Source organism: Amborella trichopoda, chromosome 2 (genome assembly GCF_054954075.1).
Source record: "Amborella trichopoda isolate Santa Cruz 75 chromosome 2, AtrichopodaSantaCruz75HAP2 v2.0, whole genome shotgun sequence".
Classification (NCBI taxonomy): Eukaryota; Viridiplantae; Streptophyta; class Magnoliopsida; order Amborellales; family Amborellaceae; genus Amborella; species Amborella trichopoda.
Window position 1 is genome coordinate 66,857,800 of NC_142337.1, and position 18,525 is coordinate 66,876,324.

Here is an 18,525-nt window from a genome sequence, read left to right on the forward strand (position 1 = left end):
TGGACACATATCCTTATCTTGCACACTTAGATACCGTATATTGTTAAAGTCCTCGTCGCTTTTGGACACATACCCTTATCTTATAGTGTAGTAATTTTCTCTAGATGTATTTTAAATAATTAAACAAAGATAAAATATTAATTTCAAATAGAAACAAAAATATTTATTAACAATAGTTGACAATAACATCACCATGAATATATATTAATTATTTTTTAACTACTAATAAAATGTCATTATTTTCATATAAAAATATCCATTCTACTTTTTAAATGACCAAAAATGTCCCTACTTGAAATTTTCGTATTACAATTCACATGTATTTAAACGTCTAAAAATATTTAGAACTTTAAGGGTATACACCACTTATAGCCTTGCTTAAATTAGTATCTTCTTATTCCCTCTATTAACGATTAAAAGAAGAGAAATGATCCTGTAGCACCCTCCGCACCCATGTGTGTAGGACCCCAAATGATCACCATTAAATTTGACACGGATGTATAGCAAAGTCAAGTCATACATCTATGTGATGACTTTTGTAGAGATCCATGCCAACTTTAATGGTAATCATTTAGGGTCTTACACTTACACACATGGGTGGAGGAGGGTGGGTCCTATAGGATCATTACTCTTAAAAGAATGTCAAAGGTTTTATGCTCTTGTAGGAGTATAGTGTCTATTGGCTGTGTCAAGGAATATCCATTTTAGATGTATGTTTAGGAATTGAATCTTGGGGATGTAACCTCCTCAACTGGGCAACTGTGAAGTCCTGAACGCAAAAATAGCTATCTCTTAGAAAAATAAGAAAATCTCATACATTGTATTTCTTGAACAAAAAGTAAACAAACACCATCTAATCTCTGGATGGTTAGATCTAAGCGTTTAGGCACTCAAATTTAAAAAAAAAAAAAAAAAAAAAAATTCTTTTTATTTTTTTCTAAATACGCGTTTGGGTGATTTTAAAGCGGATCTCAAAATTTGCAGTTGAAAATACCTTTGTAAGTAGCCTTTTTTTTGTCTGGAGCAAGTGTGGAATGTAGGACTACGCTATACGCACTTAAGAAGGATATAGTTATTGTATGGATCCATGGGACCTTGGGAATCTTCTTTTCTTTAGTTTTTCATTTCGGGCACATTAAACGGCCGGCTGGACGGATGTTGATGTATATGTGATTATTCATGAGATAGAGAAAGTGTAGTGCATGGAGAGAGAGTGAGTATGCCAATTGCATATGTAATAAGGAAACAAGAGGCCGGAGAGAGAGAGAGAAGGGGGGAGACAGAAAGAGAGATAAATGTAGAGAGAGAGAGAGAGAGAGAGTATATGCATAATTACATATTATTTGGAGTAATGAGTAAACAAGAGGGCGGAAAGGTTGATGCAAATTAGCGAGCAATACTATGCATGGAGTGAGATTTATGTTCAGCAATCACCTCTCTTACAAACCCATTGGAGCCCCTCCATCTCTCTCTCTCTCTCTCTCTTTCCTCACGTAACCTCGCTAGGGAGCCATGGTACCTCTCTCTCTCTACCCCTTCTTCAACACTCTCTCTTGCTCTTTCTCACTCTACCTCGCTTTCTCTTTCTTGTTTTGCCTTGCAGGAGGGCAGATACGAAGATGTGGAGACTCCATCAAAAGCAAAAGCAAAATCAAAATCAAAATCGATCAGCTTCCGACGAGGTGGAATGAGAGCCACCTCTTTTATTTTTGGTAAGAACAAACCCCTCACTTTTATTTTACAGTAAGCTTTTATGCATCTCTATATACATATACTTTATAGGGCATCTGATTTTTATCGAATAGTGTGGGATATGAGCTTACAACAGTATTACACAATATTTATAGCAGAAAACTATTAGTTGGCATCAATTTATAATATTATTCCTGGCTCTCTCACACCCATCCAACCAAAATTCGATAATTGTGGTCGTGGAAATATGTAGAGAGGTCTTCATTGATCCAAGGAAACGAAACGAGGATCTTGGCACCGTGATGGCGCCGTCGAGAGTTCCTAATTCCTAGCTAACATGTATAAATAAATAAATAAAGGTATCCATTTATCCAATGGTTACCATACTAGCAACATGCAGATGGCGGGGAAAATATTTGGCATTTTTCTCAATTGTGATTTCAACTGAAAATGAGGAAATGTTCGTATTTTTGTCCTCCAATAATATGAATTTTCATTCAAACAATATGAGTTTATATTTGGGAAAGCTTTCTATGTTTCCCCTACAATATAGAAGTTCTATCCTCCCCCTTATCCAACCGTCCATTTTTTAATGGAGGGCTAAGTTTGCCCCAATCACATTGTCAAGGGGTATTTTGGTTATTATATTTTATCAAAAAATTATTGTTAATATTTTTTATAGGTGCGTCTCATTGAGAAGATGGCACGTACGAAATTTCATATTCAGAAAAATTATATTAGCAAAACTAAAAATAAAATACTTTGAGACATTGGATTTAAGATCAAACGTTGAGTGGCTCTCTTGATTAAAATGAACGACTGGATGGTAGGAGGAGGATAAAACTTCTATGTTGTAGAGGGGTCATAAAAAAAGCTTCCCTTTTGTATTTTTAGCTTTATGTTAATGTGGAAAACTTGTTTCGAGTAGCTTATACCAACAAACTCATAGTTGCAACTAGCACTATCTCTTGGCAAATATAGAGTGAGATTCTTTACCCTAGGGGTTGCGCCATTGACCATACTCAAAATTTGAAAAAATTTTATCAAATCTTTTTTGTAAAAAGATGAAGCACCTTTTATTGATAGATTTCACATCTGACGTCTAGCTATGTTTGTGATCTTCTTATTTCAAAGGTAAAATTTGGCCTCATGATGTACAATCCCTTATTGTTGTTACTTAAAAACGCTTCTCTTTTATCTTTATTTAGGGATTGCTTAGCTTGTAAGAGTTGATATTTACATATCTCTATTTGGGAATGAAGTTATGGCAGGGCTTGAGAACATGGGTTTTGTGGCAAACATGGTGAGCTTGGTGCTATATTTCATGATGGTGATGTACTTTGACTTGGCTGGATCATCCACCACCCTCACAAACCTCATGGGAACCACCTTTCTTGTCAGTCTTCTTGGTGGCTACATCTCTGATACTTATCTGGCTCGACTCAACACAACTCTCATATTTGGATTCATAGAAGTTGTGGTAATATGACTCATTGACCATAATGAAATTTTTTATGGATAGTTTTAGAGAGAGAGAGATTTCAAAACAAAAAGTTTTAGGGAGAGCATTTTCCTTTATGCGCATACAATAAATAAGTAAATAAATAAATAATAGAAAGGAAAAGTGTTCTATGAATCAGCGGACTCACTAGCATGCTAACTCACAAAGGTCTTTCTTTAAGATGAACCTCCACAACTAAAAATTCATATTCAATGGATATTGATAAAAAAAAAAAAAAAAAATTAAAAGTAAAATTTTATTTTATTTTATTTTCTATATTCATGATCATATATTACAGATCATGGATCCCTACAAATTTGGATCCAAGATCTATAATAAAAAATAGGTGATAGAGGGAGCCCGGACGAGAATAGTATGACTTTGGGGACTCATAAAAACCGGGTCCTAATAGAAACTTATGCTTGTACACATGGCTTATCACTTAGAATTTATAAATGATGTTTCACTGATAAAAATGTATGGAAGTTTTTGAGGGGCCATCCTCCACATGAGTTTTATGATTAGAAATTTAACTAGGTAAAGGCCCAGCTGATATTTTCATTTTCTAAAGGGAAGGTTCTCTATGTGAACCCACCCACATATATAGCACATGTGATACCTAGTTTCAGCCATCAGATCTAAGTAGATCGCTAACAGTATAACTCCAACTATCCGATTTTACATTTGATAGTTTGAGGTGATTGTGAACTTTCTATGTAAGATACGAACAAATCTCTTTTATAGTTCAAAGACGAAAAGGCTTACTATGGGTCTCTCCAAACTTTTGAGCGAGGTTAAGGTTAAGAGTTTAAAAGTTTATCAAACTGCCTAAAATATCAACTATTGAACATTTCATCTATTCTCAAAATGACACCTAAAATATCAACTGGTCTAACTCACGATTGTGTGTCCTTTGACTTCTTTCTGGAAAAAAAAAAAAGGGTGGAGATCTCAAATGTCGCTTATTGCAGGGATATATCCTACTCACCACTCAAGCACACTACAAAGCCTTACAACCTGATTTTTGCTTAACTGGAGATTGTTTACATGGTCGGAAGGCAGCCATTTTTTACAGTTCACTCTATCTTATAGCTCTTGGTGCTGGTGGCATAAGGGGCTCTCTCCCTGCACTGGGTGCGGACCAGTTTTCCCATAAGGAACCAAAGGAGAAGAAGCATTTGGCTGGCTTTTTCAACTGGCTTCTAATGAGTATAACCATTGGAGCTTCAATTGGAGTTACAGTGATAGTATGGTTAGACATGAACAAGGGTTGGGATTTGGGTTTCTTCGTCTCCATGATCGCCACAGTCGTGGGTCTCATTGTTCTTACTTTTGGAGTGCCTTTCTACAGAGGCCGTGTTCCCGGGGACAGCCCATTGCAGAAAGTCTTGCAGGTTTCTTCTTTAAAACATCTGTACTCTTAACTTCACACACACACATACACGCACACAAAAGAGAGAGAGAAGGAGGTTGGGGGGGGGAGAGAGATGGGTATCGCACACAAAAGAGAGAGAGAAGGAGGTTGGGGGGGGGAGAGAGATGGGTATGGAGCTCTAGCTCTTGGTTTAGAGAATGGGGCATAAATGCTAGAGAACAAGGTGTGTTGGTTATGAGGCTTGACTACGAGATCACAAAGTTTAGGGCTAGTATTGACATGGGATTGTATATTACCTAAGTGTATAGTATTGGGTACTTACATTGACATTAGTTGTCTGTCCCAACTTGCATTTTATATCCCGTCTTTTTGAGCCTTCTATTTAAACCAACTTACATCTCCTAATATACTAAGTGTGCGCTAGACATGTTTAGCCCACTTAAGTCTACTTTCTCTCATTGTATTGCCTATTGAAGTTACACCTAAGTCCTCCTAAATGTATGCATTTCGAAAGTATACCATTACAAATTAAAGCTATTTGTTGTCTCTTTGCGATGAAAAATAACAGTGATAATTAATTTCCCCTTTATGAGGGCCCGGCATAAATTTATATAAATATCCAATATGAAAGGAAATTATATTACAAGATTAGTTATCTTTTATTAAAATCCCACAATTACCCTTAACCATTGGAAATATAAATTATTTATGGTATTTGTGATGAAAATATGTTTTTGTCCCAAAAGAGCAAATTGAAATAAAATTGTGTAATATATTGAAGGCACCTTACTTTTTTGAAGCTTGCACATATAAGTGCTGATCAAACATCATAAACGAACGGTAGGGACCAGGATTGCGTTAGGCCCAATCTAAAACATAATATGCTCCAACGTATCCTACAATTACTCCCCAGGGTACTTTTAAAAGGATTTTTGGGACACCAAGTGGGATATGACCTCCTCAAACCTAGTGACCACCTGCAAAATAAAAAAGCCATAGGTGCCTTAAGAAATAAAGTGCAAAGATAAAATAGAGGCCATAAAAATTTAGATGGTCACATCTAAACTTTCATGAACTTAGGAATAGGCTCAAGGTGGTTAGGGTGGTTGGTCGCGATAACATTACATCTTGAGTTTTATTTCTATGGCGTGTAAAAAGTCTCAGTCTCCATTAAATTATCCAAAAAAAAAAAACCCTGTCATAAAATCAAAGTGCCCCCTTTTTTTTCTGAGTTTTTTAAAATACTCATCTAGGCATTTTGAAGTATCTCAAATTTCAGATTGAGGAAACCTTTGTATGTGGGTCTTTGTTAGAGGGAGTAACTGTATAACATGCTGCAATGAGAGTACGCAATACACGTTCTCTAAAAGATATTTGAGTTTCATATCACGTAGAATATGGTCCACATTTCAAAACACTACAACTGATCAGATGAATCTTTGGTCAAATAGGGCGTTGCATTATTAGCTAGCTAAGTTTTAATGCAAGAAATGGAGGAACATACTCAAATTGTTTACAAGAAAACTAGGTAGGCCAATTAGTTTTGTGATATTGGTGGTCATTCAATTTATATTGAGATGGGGTTTTGCAGGTTATAGTGGTGGCATTTAAAAACATGAACAAGACGCTACCTGAAAATCCTGAAGAGCTGTACGAGATCAGCAATAGGGAGGCTGCTCTTGATGAAGAAAGGCTTCGACACACCAAACAATTTAGGTTCTCTCTTTCTCTATTTGATTCAAGCAAAAAGTTTGTATAAGGTGTCCATCTAATAGGTGCACCTCAAAAACTCATTGGAAAAAATTACTGTGAAGCCCAAAAACCCTCCGATTGATCATCTCGACCTCCATATGTGTGGATGTGGGGAAAAAAAAATAATTCAACTTTTGAAAATAGGATCTCATTGTGTATTATCTGAACCATCCATTTTCAAGTGTTTATAAATCTACACGATCTATATTATTTTTGAAGCTTTAAATTTCATAATTAAATTGAAAGTAGAGTTTTAGACCATCTCACCGAAACATAATCTTTTGGTATCATTTAGAGGTGCGTCTTACTTTGATTGTTTAAGGCGCCAACCCTATACAAACATCACCCTTTATTAGAAAACATACTGGTATAGTTAGATTTATCTCTCTCACTTTTCATTGGAAATAACCAGGTTCCTGAACAAAGCTGCTATAGTCCAAGGAGAAGAAGACGTGGGGCCATGGAAGGTTTGCACAGTTACCCAAGTAGAAGAGGTGAAGATCCTCACAAGAATGCTGCCCCTTATAGGGAGCACCATTATCATGAACACATGCTTAGCCCAACTCCAAACATTCTCCATCCATCAGGGCATCCAAATGGACCCTTACCTTGGAAAGTTCAAGGTCCCGGCGGCATCAATCCCCGTAATCCCCCTCTTTTTTATGTCCATTTTGATACCCATCTACGAGCTCATATTCGTCCCCGTCATGAGAAAAATCACAGGCCATCCCTCAGGCATCACACACTTGCAAAGAGTTGGGGTTGGCCTCGTCCTCTCAGTGGTGTCCATGGTAGTTGCAGGCCTAGTAGAAGTAAAGAGGAGGAATGCAGCTATCCATGATGGGAAGGACATCAGCCTGTTCTGGCTCTCTTTCCATTATGCTATATTTGGGATAGCTGATATGTTCACTCTTGTTGGTCTAATGGAGTTTTTCTACAGTGAGGCCCCAGCCAGTATGAGGTCCCTCTCGACCTCCTTCTCTTGGCTCTCTTTGTCCATAGGCTACTTCCTTAGCACAATTTTTGTGGACACCATAAACTCAGTCACCCAAAGGATTACTCCTAGTAAGTTGGGTTGGCTCCACGGAACTGACATGAACCTCAACAACTTGGACCTCTTCTACTGGTTCCTGGCAATTTTAAGTGCATTGAATTTTGTTGTTTATCTATTTTGTGCCAAGTGGTACAAGTATAAGAAGGTATCAGGAGGAGAAGGAGAATCAGGAGAGCGTTTGAAGGAGATAGAAAAGATAAGTGAATCAGGAGAGGGTTTGAAGCCGATAGAAAAGACAGGTGAATCGGCAGACGGAGAATCAGGAGAGGGTTTGAAGCAGATATAAAAGACAGGTGACACAAAACTGCAAGACGGAGAATCGGGAGAGTCGAAGCAGACAGGTGACACGAAACTGCAAGAGTGAAGGAAGGTGATGAGAAGTGGTTTTGTATTGTATTTCTTACTTTGTTGTTGCATTGCTCAAGGTCCAAGACTGGGGACGGACCCTAGAAATTTGTCCCCAGAACGGAAGCCTAAACAACCTCACCTAGCTTTTTCTTTCAGTATTGCTTGCGAGTTTAAATTGTGCTAGAGTTACAGGAGCAATTTTCTGTTTATTCCCCCCAATTCATTAATAAAATGTGGAAATTGTTCTATACACCATACTATTAGAGTGTTCTTTTCTGAAGCAGATTTGGCAACTCATTCTTTAATATACACCCGTTCCGCCGTCGGTGCGGAACTTGGCGTATCATCCTTATTGCAACCAATGGTTAGGGTGGTAGAACTAAAAAAATGTTGGTGGATTACTGAAAGAATGAGTGACCGAATCTCCCCTCCCTTTTTATTGTTATTTATTTATATGGAGGCAAAATGGATTTTCGAGAAATGGCCCGAATATGGATGGTTGGTTGTCATTTTTCTACACAAACCTAGCTTAGGAAAAGTTTGGGATTGTGTACTATGAGCATGTTTATGTTTGTTGTACAAGAAGCTCACAATTTTCCCTAGCTATCAGATGGATGGTTTGGAGTGTGTGAAGTTGGAGATTATTATTTTTAAAAATTTTGAATCTAGTCAATAGCGCAATGACAATCACCTATTTCAAATACGATGATTGGAGTGATTTTGACCTCCTTTTACCCCAAGTAAATGGTCTCTTTGTATACTTTTTTTTAAAGTTGAAATGAGATCTCATTCAAATGTCTCCTTCCAAAAATCGAGGTTGGTGACGGATTTGTGATACAAAACACGTTACACCTCACTCTAATGTATTCATGCTAGAACTTCATGATTTTGCGGCTCAGACAATAGTGCAGATCTGATGGCATGTAAAGAACTAAAATGAAAGGTCCAAAGATGAAGCACAAGTATTCATTATCCTGGTGATTGCGATTATTGATCAATGAAATTTCAGATTCAAAATCCGTCTTAGATGAGGGCCATTTAAACGTTCGATGAGGTTTTGCCACCTCAATTAATGCACCTGTTTAAATGTGTTTAAAGCTCAAAATTTGACTGTCCTGATCATAGTTTCCGAGTCCAACAAATCCCCCTAACTAGGTGATTGACCCATGGGACCAATTGAACAATTTTGTCCCACTTGGACAATTTGGTCCCACAGTACCATTAATCTGTTTTTATTAAGTCACCTACAACCCCACGAACATGATATTCAACAAGTAATCAAGAAGAGGAAGTAATGTTGTCATGTGGTAAATCTAATTTAGGTAAGGAAAAGGTCTGGTTTGTACCTAAATCTTACTTCTCTTTACGCATCTCTTTCTCCATGTCTCAAGATATCATGCCCTAAAAATTTCTTTTCTCAAAAACAAATCCATGTAGTAAAAATTTCTTTTCTCAAAAACAAATCCATGTACGTTTTATTGTAAAAACTTCGATGTTCTAAATCAGAAACGCTCAATCCGAACTAAGAATCGTTCATGCGAATCGGTGGATCCGTGATTTGGATCAGAAAATCGACATGTCCCAGCGTTAGAAATTTTTCAAAAAATCATAATAATTTCTCAAAAATCTATTTTCTAGGTTTCTAAATAAATAATGGCAATTGCAATATAAGTTTTCATTATTATGTCAAAAATATATAAATTTTTCAAAAAAATATTATAATTTCTCAAAAAATTATTATAATTTCTCAAAAATCTATTTTTTAGGTTTCCAAATAAATAGTGGCAATTGCAGTATTGTTTTTAATTATTACGTCTATATAAAACACGTTCTCAAAACTTATATATTTTTTATACAATAATGGAAAAACTATAATGCAATTCCTACTATTTTCTAAGAAACCTAAAAACCTAGATTTTTGAGAAATTATAGTGATTTTAAAATAAATAAAAATTGAGTCTAAGACCTACTGTTCCGGCCGATTTTTCAATTCAGATTACCAATTCGCTGATTCCACATGATTTTTGAGTGGCCGATCCGAGTCATTGTTCCGTTTTTCTAGACCTTGATTGTAAGCGTAGAATTAGCTATGAAACAAAAGGTTTGCCTTTTTATATAGGATAAAGCTATGGTGAAAGGGATTTGTAAGGGATTATGTGAGGGCGTTTCTTTTTTTTGAATATTAACTTGGTATGAAAGGACATTTATTTTGATAGGATCTTTTATCAGAAAATTGATTGTTTAAAAGCTCAATAATTCTCCTATTTATGACTGTGCCTTTGAAAATGGTTGGGTCCAATGGTTTAAAAACCGGATCGGTGACCCGGATCGGGCTTTTAAAAAATCGATCCGGATCGGCGAATCGGCGATCCGGATCGGAATCTGGTGAATCGGTCACAATAAAGCTTCAAAAAAATCCGAAAAAATTATTAAAATTCATTATAAATATTGGTTTTTAGGAATTCAATAAAAAATGAGGGTACTCCATTAAGAATTTTCATGTTTTTGAATGAATATGAGAATATTGATATGTTCTTTCCCTACATGAACCGCCATTCAGCATTTAATTTACAGTATTTCGTGCTCATCCCTACACTGTTGCTGTTGGGACTCGATATGTGAATTATATGGCTGGGATAGTGTGGCCTCAAAATCATCATCTCTCTCGTTTTCTCTTTGAATAATATGGATTAAAAAAAAAAAAAAACAAATTTTCAAAAAAATCGATCATGGATTAAAAAAAAAATCACAAATTTTCAAAAAATTCTATCATGGATTACAAAAAAAAATTCGATCATGGATTAAACAAAAAAAATCACAAATTTTCAAAAAATTCAATCATGGATTACATAAAATTCGATCATGGATTACATAAAATTCGATCATGGATTACAAAAAAAAACAAACAAAAAAAACAAAAAATTCAATCGTGGATTACAAAAAAAGAAAAAAATAGTTCGATCATGGATTACAAAAAATTCAATCATGGATTACAAACAACTCTATCATGGGTTACAAAAAAAGCAAAAAACAAAAAATTCAATCATGGATTAAAAAAAAACAAACAAACATTTCGATCATGGATTACAAAAAAAAAACAAACATTTCGATCATATATTACAAAACATTCGATCATGGATTACAAAAAATTCTATCATGGGTTACAAAAAAAAAAAAAAAAACAAAAAAATCGATCATGGATTACAAGAAAAGAAAACAAACATTTCGATCATGGATTACAAAAAATTCTATTATGGGTTACAAAAAACCAAAAAATTCGATCATGGATTACAAAAAAATCTATCATGGATTACCAAAAAAAAAAAAAAAACAAAAAAAAAAAAAAAAAAAAATCCGTACGGAATCGACGATTCACTGTTCGGACTCGCCGATTCTGTACAGTGAATCGGCGATTCACTGTACAGAATCGTCCGGTTCTCTCTAGAACCGGACGATTTCCGATTTTTGGACGATCCGGTTTCTTTTTCACTATTCCCGAGTCGAACCGGGCGAGTCCGGTTCGACTCGGCGTTTTTTAAAACGCTGGTTGGGTCATTTTCAAAGTTCTTAAACATGACTTCTGCTTTTGCATGGACAAAAAGCATTTGTTTTCTTTCTCGTCCAAAAAAAAAGCATTTGTTTTCTTGTAATGTTGAGTTAGCACAGTGACTATTATAGTACCAGGGAAAATTTTTAAGGTGGTACTGAAAATGAAAAGGGACAAAATGGTCAGCCAAAATAACCACAAAATACTACTAATTTAAGGGAAAATCATCAAAATACTCATAAAGGATTAACGATTTAATACTTTACTCTTTACTCAGATCTTAAAATTTAATTTCAAAATATCCAAAAAATTTTGAAAAAAGATCTTGAGTTACAATAGTTGCAAATGGGAAAAATCTGAAATAGCTTATCTATTAGAGGTATTTTGATGCATCCCCTAATTTAAACAACACGGCTCCTTGATAATGAGCCAGTTTTTGCATGTTGAAATCATTACGGTCTCAAACCTAAAGAAAATCGGCAAACAATCCTTTTTTTTTTATAGAAGTATGCAGTAGTTATTTCATTAAGATAGTGAAAAGATTACAAGTTCATAAAAAAAAAATAACAGAGCAAGACGAGGAAAGAAAGAAGAAGGGCAAGCCAACGCTAAAGGAATCAGAATCTAAGCAATAGCTGCTCTAGCAAGGCAATCTGCAACAACGTTGAAGCCTCTCTTAACATGAACAAAGGAGATCTTGCACGACGTCAAAGCCAAAATAATAGCATCCATAATGCCTATAAGATATCACGACATAAGGTCCGACTAAGTGCACTATTTAATGACATTCCCAGCATCTCCTTCAATAATCACTTTTGAGTGATCTTGGGCTCAACTCCCATTTTAAATACCCAAAGCTCCACCTCATTGATTTCACAAGAATGCAGTTTGCCTTGGTAGGACCGGATAGTTGTTCCCGAGCTATCACGGAAAAGTCCACCATACCTACTAATACTACCATGAACTCTTCTATCAAAGTTAAGCTTAAGCCGACCATTGGAGGCTCAAGCCAGGAGCAATTGAGGCACCTACAAGACCTTTTCAAGAAAATAATATCTCGAAAGTTGGGGAAGAGTAGGTCTTTGGGGAAAAAAAGCACCAAGAACACCGCAAATGCCCACATGATGTTTGTATAAGGTGTCAGACAACTTTCTACTATTCAAGTAAGGTGTACCTCAAAACTATGTTGAAAATGCGCAAAGCCTTGTGATGATATGAAAATCTATTGTTGCCCTCAAAAATTTAAACTTTAAGAAATGGTGACAATCAAGCAGATCAATAAACATTCAAAAATCTTTCAAATAAATAGTCCAATAATGTGTTAAAGAACTACTTTTTGGGACTAAAAATTTTCTTTTCTTCTTTTCTATGAATTTCGAGGTCGAGATGATCGATTTGAGGATTTTTCAGCATAAGAACAACCTTCTCTAGTAATTTTTTTAGGTGTACGTTACTTGTACAGTATAAAGTTGACACTGTATATAAACTTTTTCCACACTCTTAATTAATTGAACTCCTTTGTTTGCCAAATTAAAACTTAAGTGATATTGGAATATGATCTAGAATGGCCAACGCTTTGATTATGATTTGACCTGCTCGACTTGGTGTTTCCCAAGTCGGATTGTACTACATTTAGAAAATAAATTATTAAAAAGTTGGGGGAACCGAGGTGGTTATGGGGTTCCTCAAACCGGAATCACTTATCTCTCAATCCCGATCCGAGTTAAGAGGTCTCCAAATCATATGAGAGATTTTTAAAGGGAAAATATCTCCGTATATCTTATGTTTAGGTTTCATTTCTTGATAAACCCAAAGTTTCAAAATATATCTTTTAACCCCTGGCCACTTTAAACATATTTTTTAACTTAAACAAATGTGAGAAAGATATGTTCTTTCTAAACCCAATCATTTCTCTCTTTTCACTTATATATCACAAACTTCTTTTTTTCTCCCTCTTCATGTGTCTCACTCTCTCTCCTCCCTTATTTCTCCAAACACATCTCTCTCTCGGTAATCTCTCACCTCCATGAAGCTCTCTCTCTCTCTCTCTCTCTCTCTCTCTCTCTCTCTAGAAGTTTGAGATGATGACTTTTAGAAAAACATGTCGTTTTAGATTTATTTGACTTAAAAAACCAAGTTTAAATTTGCTCAAGGGATTAAAAGAAATAAATCTATAATTTTTATGCCCAAAGATATTTCTACATAGGGTATGGAGATATTTTCCCCTCTTTAAAACCTTATTTTCTACTGCCAAAATGGTTGATAAAGTTGAAATTTTGACTTGAACTTCATTAATGCGTATGATAGTCCACACACCCACAACATTGTACTTCCCAATTGGCTTCTGTCCTTTTGTTTTTTTATGGTACTATCATTCCTTCTCTCCTCCTCTATTTTTTGGGCAAATTTTTTAAAATGTGTGGTTTGTATAGGGCGCCAAGTTTAAACGATCAAAACAAGATTCATCTCTAAATAATGTAAACGAATTAGTTCGAGTACTGGAAACACTTATGACGATGAAAGAATCTATATTAATACCTAATTATAAAGTTTAAATATGTAAAAATGGTGTACATCAAGTAGATATATAAAATACTATTTTTTTTTTGAAAATGGACGTTCTAAATAGCGGTGTTACAAAATACACACTTTAAATGATTTGAAATCTTATTTTTTTTCATATAAATTCATCTTGATGTTCAGATGATTAATTATTAGGGTTTTTAATGTTAAGATAATATTTTTGAGGAATATTTTGAGGTGCACCTTATTTCCACGGTGTAAAGTTCACACTTTATATGAATTTTGTGTAAAAAACAGTGGTTTAAAAAATAGATCAGTGCTCCGGATCGGGCAGCTCAAAAACCCATCTGGATCGGTGAATTGGCCGTTCGGATCAGGAATCGGTCATATTCGATAATAAAAAAATCCAAAAAAATTTATTAAAAATCATTATAAATGTTATTTTTTAGGAATCCAATAAGAAATAGATGTACTACATTATTAACTTTCATTTTTTTTTCATCAATATACGCATATTGAGATGTTCTTTCCTTGTATGAATTTATGTTAAGTTATCATTAATATAGTATTGTTTTAATTATAATATAGTATTATTATAATCTAGATATTTGTATAACCATTAATTATAATATAGTATTGTAATATTTTAGAAATATTAAAAAACACTTCCATGTAATTTAAAAATAATTTTAATGTATGTAAAAATAATTATATTGATATAAACTTAATATAATTATATTAAATTATTAACATAAATAAACAACAATTTCATATAATTATGTTAATTTGGAGGTCCCTCACCTTTGAGACTTCTATCATTTTCCCATCATTTTTCGAACGATAGCGACATGTTTTGTATTTAATGTGTGTGCATTTTTTTTTTTTGTGAAATTGGGGGGAATATTTTCCTAAAAAAAAGGAAAGATAAAGTTGGTGATCACAATTGTCTCGTGAGGGGCTCATATGCTTTTTCTAGCGTTTATGTACTTGCTCTTGATTGTATGTTTGTATTTATTTGTTTATTTATTCCTGTTTTTTGCTGTTGGGTAGTTGCGGTGTAGGTTAGCTAAAATTTGATCCTTAGACCCATTTTTTTTTTGACAAATTTCATTCCTATGACCTTTTACTTCCTAATTCCTATCCATGAGCCACTGGCATGAAACCGACATTTGGTCTAATTCATATTAAATGAGGTCTATCGCCTCTAAGGGAGAAGAACTAAATCAACGAGAATTTTATAAGGGGTGAGGTTTGTACGAGTCATATTGCATAAGTTGCACATCTAAAATCTGCTTGAAGATGTAGCTCCAATATTCAAAATCTTATGATAACTTAAAAATCAATTTTCATCTCTAACTATCAAATTCAAAATTTTAAAAATGGTACAGAGCAAGTAGATCTATAAATACTTTGAAATCTTGAAAATAGATAGTAGAGATAACTTGCCACAAAGTGCGTTATTTTTAAGACTTGAAATTGGCTTTTCTTCTTACCCACATATCTCAAGATTGGGATGACTAATTGGATGGTTATTTAATGTCGGAACACTTTCTTCGGAGCAATGATTTCATGCCATTGTTGTATAGTAATGTGATGCAACAACCTTAAAAAACCATCTTATGGTCATTTGTTTGATCCAAAATTTGAAGTATATACTCTTTTTATTCTAATGAACAATCACAAAAAAATAAAATTTTAAAAACACAACCTAGAAAGTATTTTTTTGACCCAATTAACATACGCCGTTCATTTTGGTGAGATGCTTAGATCTAGGTCTTAGAAGGATTTTTTTCATTTCCAATTTTTTTAGATGGCTTTATTATCATTAGATGAACAATGTTAATAAAAAAAAAAAATTTGAGTTTATAAAGGCTAAGTTCTTGAAATTCACAAAATGAATGGTCTAGATTCGTTTTTGGAGGGGACTCATTTTGACCATATCTAGGGTTCCAATTGAACTTTTTTTTTTTTCAAAAGATTGATTATTGAGATGAAGAAAGAGTGTGTACAAAATTTGAGGTCATACAAATACCACAAATATACTTTTGTATAAGTGTTGCATTATATTATGATACAACCGTTGCATTGAATCATTGCTTCTTTCTTCTAAAAGAGTTTTGAGGTACACCTTAGTATAAGGTTGAAACTAGATATAAACTTTTTCCTTTCATAAATGCACATGTTTCACTTAATATAGTGCTATGTTCTCTGTCTCTCGTTCTGTCGTATGCCAACTAAGCCGGTCTAGACCATGTCCCTTGATCAAGATAGGGTTCAGGCCACATTTGGGCATGTGGACTAGTATCTCTGGGCCACAACAATTTTGTAGTCAAGCCAAGACTAGCTCTATCTACACGGTCCAAGTGCAGGGCGGTGACATCTGGCTCGATACGAGCCTTTCGTTAACCATATATATATATAAGAAGTAGTTAGCTTTCCTTCTTTTCTTATCGTAAGCACGTGTGGTTCTTCAGAGATTTTTATTGTTTAAAACCCCTCTAATCAATTACTTTGACACTTAATTAATGGGTATCAAAGAGATAACACCGGCACATGTCGGAGCAAGCCCCAAAACAAGGTAACCATCAAATAAAGAACAACAGGTATTTTAATGGAGTTAAAATAGTGTGAATGCATAAGAGGAAAAACCATTATAAAATTGTATTTAACAAGGTAACCTTCAAATAAAGAACAACAAGTATTTTAATGGAGTTAAAATAGTGTGAATGCATAAGGAGGAAGAACCATTATAAAATTGTATTTAACAAGGTAACCTTCAAATAAAGAACAACAGGTATTTTAATGGAGTTAAAATAGTGCGAATGCATAAGAGGAAGAACCATTATAAAATTGTATTTAACAAGGTAACCTTCAAATAAAGAACAACAGGTATTTTAGTGGAGTTAAAATAGTGTGAATGCATAAGGACGAAGAACCATTATAAAATTGTATTTTGGACTTCCTCAACATTTCCTTATTGGAGCATATGATACTAGGAAGCATGTTACAAATTGTACCCATTGAGATCAAATGTACCTTTAAAAAATGGACTGCCTCAGCATTTCTAGCTTCTGGGAGGTACCCCCGGTCTCTCTTTCTCATTTAGTGGTACTATGGATGGAGAATCCCCTCTTTATTTAACAATGTGTCGTTTGCAAGAGATTTTTCTGGAAATTATTGGACTTTGGAGATATAGTCTTTATGAGAATGCCTTTTAAGGATTTTTTTTTCCAGTGACTATAAGTCTGAGTAGCGAGTGCTTGAGTACCGATCTCAAATGAGTCCAGTCAAGTCAGTCAGTCCAGGGAGCAGCTTTAAACAAAGAAAATTAGAAAAATAAATAATTATTATAAAGTGAAGACTCAAGGGATTTTGGGTCTCTTTGGCCCAAAATTGCCTGGCTCCTTGTCAATCGGTAGTTTTCTTTTAAGTAGGGTGAAATTTAGAAAGATCGATAAAAGAAAAAGTCTATATAAGGGTGAGGTCCAAAACAATTAAATTAAAGTGTATCTCAAAAGTTCATTAGGAAAAGTTGTTTTGATGCCCAAAAAGCGTCAAATCAATCATCTTGATCTCAAGATGTTAGGACATGAGAAATAATAAATTTCCAAGTCTTGGAAATAGTACATCCTATGATGCATTTTTTGAACCGTTGTTTTTCAAGTGTCATAGATCTGCCCAATCTATTCTTCTTTTTGGGGCTTTAAATTTTATAATTAAAAATAAAAATAAATTTTCAGGTCATCGCAATTATTATTTTTTTTTAGTACTGAAACAACATCTTTTAATACTATTTAAAGGTGTGCCTTACTTTGATTGTTGAGAGCCTCAACTTTATACAAACAACACCCATACATTAGAAAAAGGATAGATCAAGATTGTATGTTTTTTTGGAAACTTAATCCAAATACCAATCTATTCTACCTATGTCTTTGTATTTAATTTCAAAACGTCCATCAAAAAACACATGACCATGATTTTTGAGTAATAACAAATGGGTGAATTATTAAATCGTACATCTCTCATAGGTGTTTTGTAAAATTTCCCTTGTTTTTATCCTGTATACCTGAAGGGTGCGACCTTGGAGGCAGAGCAAAAGAAATGAATAAACAAATAAGGGTGTGGTTTATGTGAGGTTGCAATCTTAAACAATCCAATTAAGGCGCACCTCCAAATTTTATCATAATATGTAATTTTGGTATAAATTTTTTTTAAGATTATCTCAAAATTTATTTTCATATCTAATTATAAAATTTTAAGTTCCAAAAATAGTTAAAATCAAATAGATCTATAAATATATAAAAATATTGAAAAAAGATGGTCGAGACAATGTATTTGCAAGATGTATTATTTTTAGGATTCAAAATCTTTTTATTTTCATATTCATATATCTCAATGTTCAGATGATCAGTTAGAGGTCATTTCAATATTAAAACAACCTTTTTCGATGGATTTTTGAGGTGCATCTATAATTCTACATTTTAAAGTTTCAACGTTATATAAGCTGAAAGGACTCCAAGGCAGAAGGTACAAATGATAAATTGAAATGTCTGAAGGGCATTTCATAAATTTATGAAACCAGATAACAAGCGATTAACAAATGACACTATAAAACAAACCTGTAGGGCGGGACAATCCCTGGTAAACAACAAAGACATCCTTCATACTTGATAGGATTATCCAATTTTATATTTCCTATTTTATAGAAAAAATATAATACTCATGAGTATTAT

General features: G+C 34.2%; 1 protein-coding gene across 1 annotated transcript; it reads left to right on the plus strand.

Moving 5' to 3' along the window:
* The first annotated feature begins 1,197 nt into the window (after positions 1 to 1,197).
* Positions 1,198 to 7,970, plus strand: LOC18430183 (protein NRT1/ PTR FAMILY 4.5). The gene is made up of 6 exons (XM_020664958.2): positions 1,198 to 1,515; positions 1,604 to 1,712; positions 2,955 to 3,172; positions 4,165 to 4,587; positions 6,160 to 6,284; positions 6,733 to 7,970. Exons 1-6 carry the CDS (start codon positions 1,513 to 1,515, stop codon positions 7,658 to 7,660), a joined length of 1,806 nt encoding a protein of 601 aa, XP_020520617.1. The 5' UTR covers positions 1,198 to 1,512; the 3' UTR covers positions 7,661 to 7,970.
* Positions 7,971 to 18,525: the final 10,555 nt, after the last annotated feature.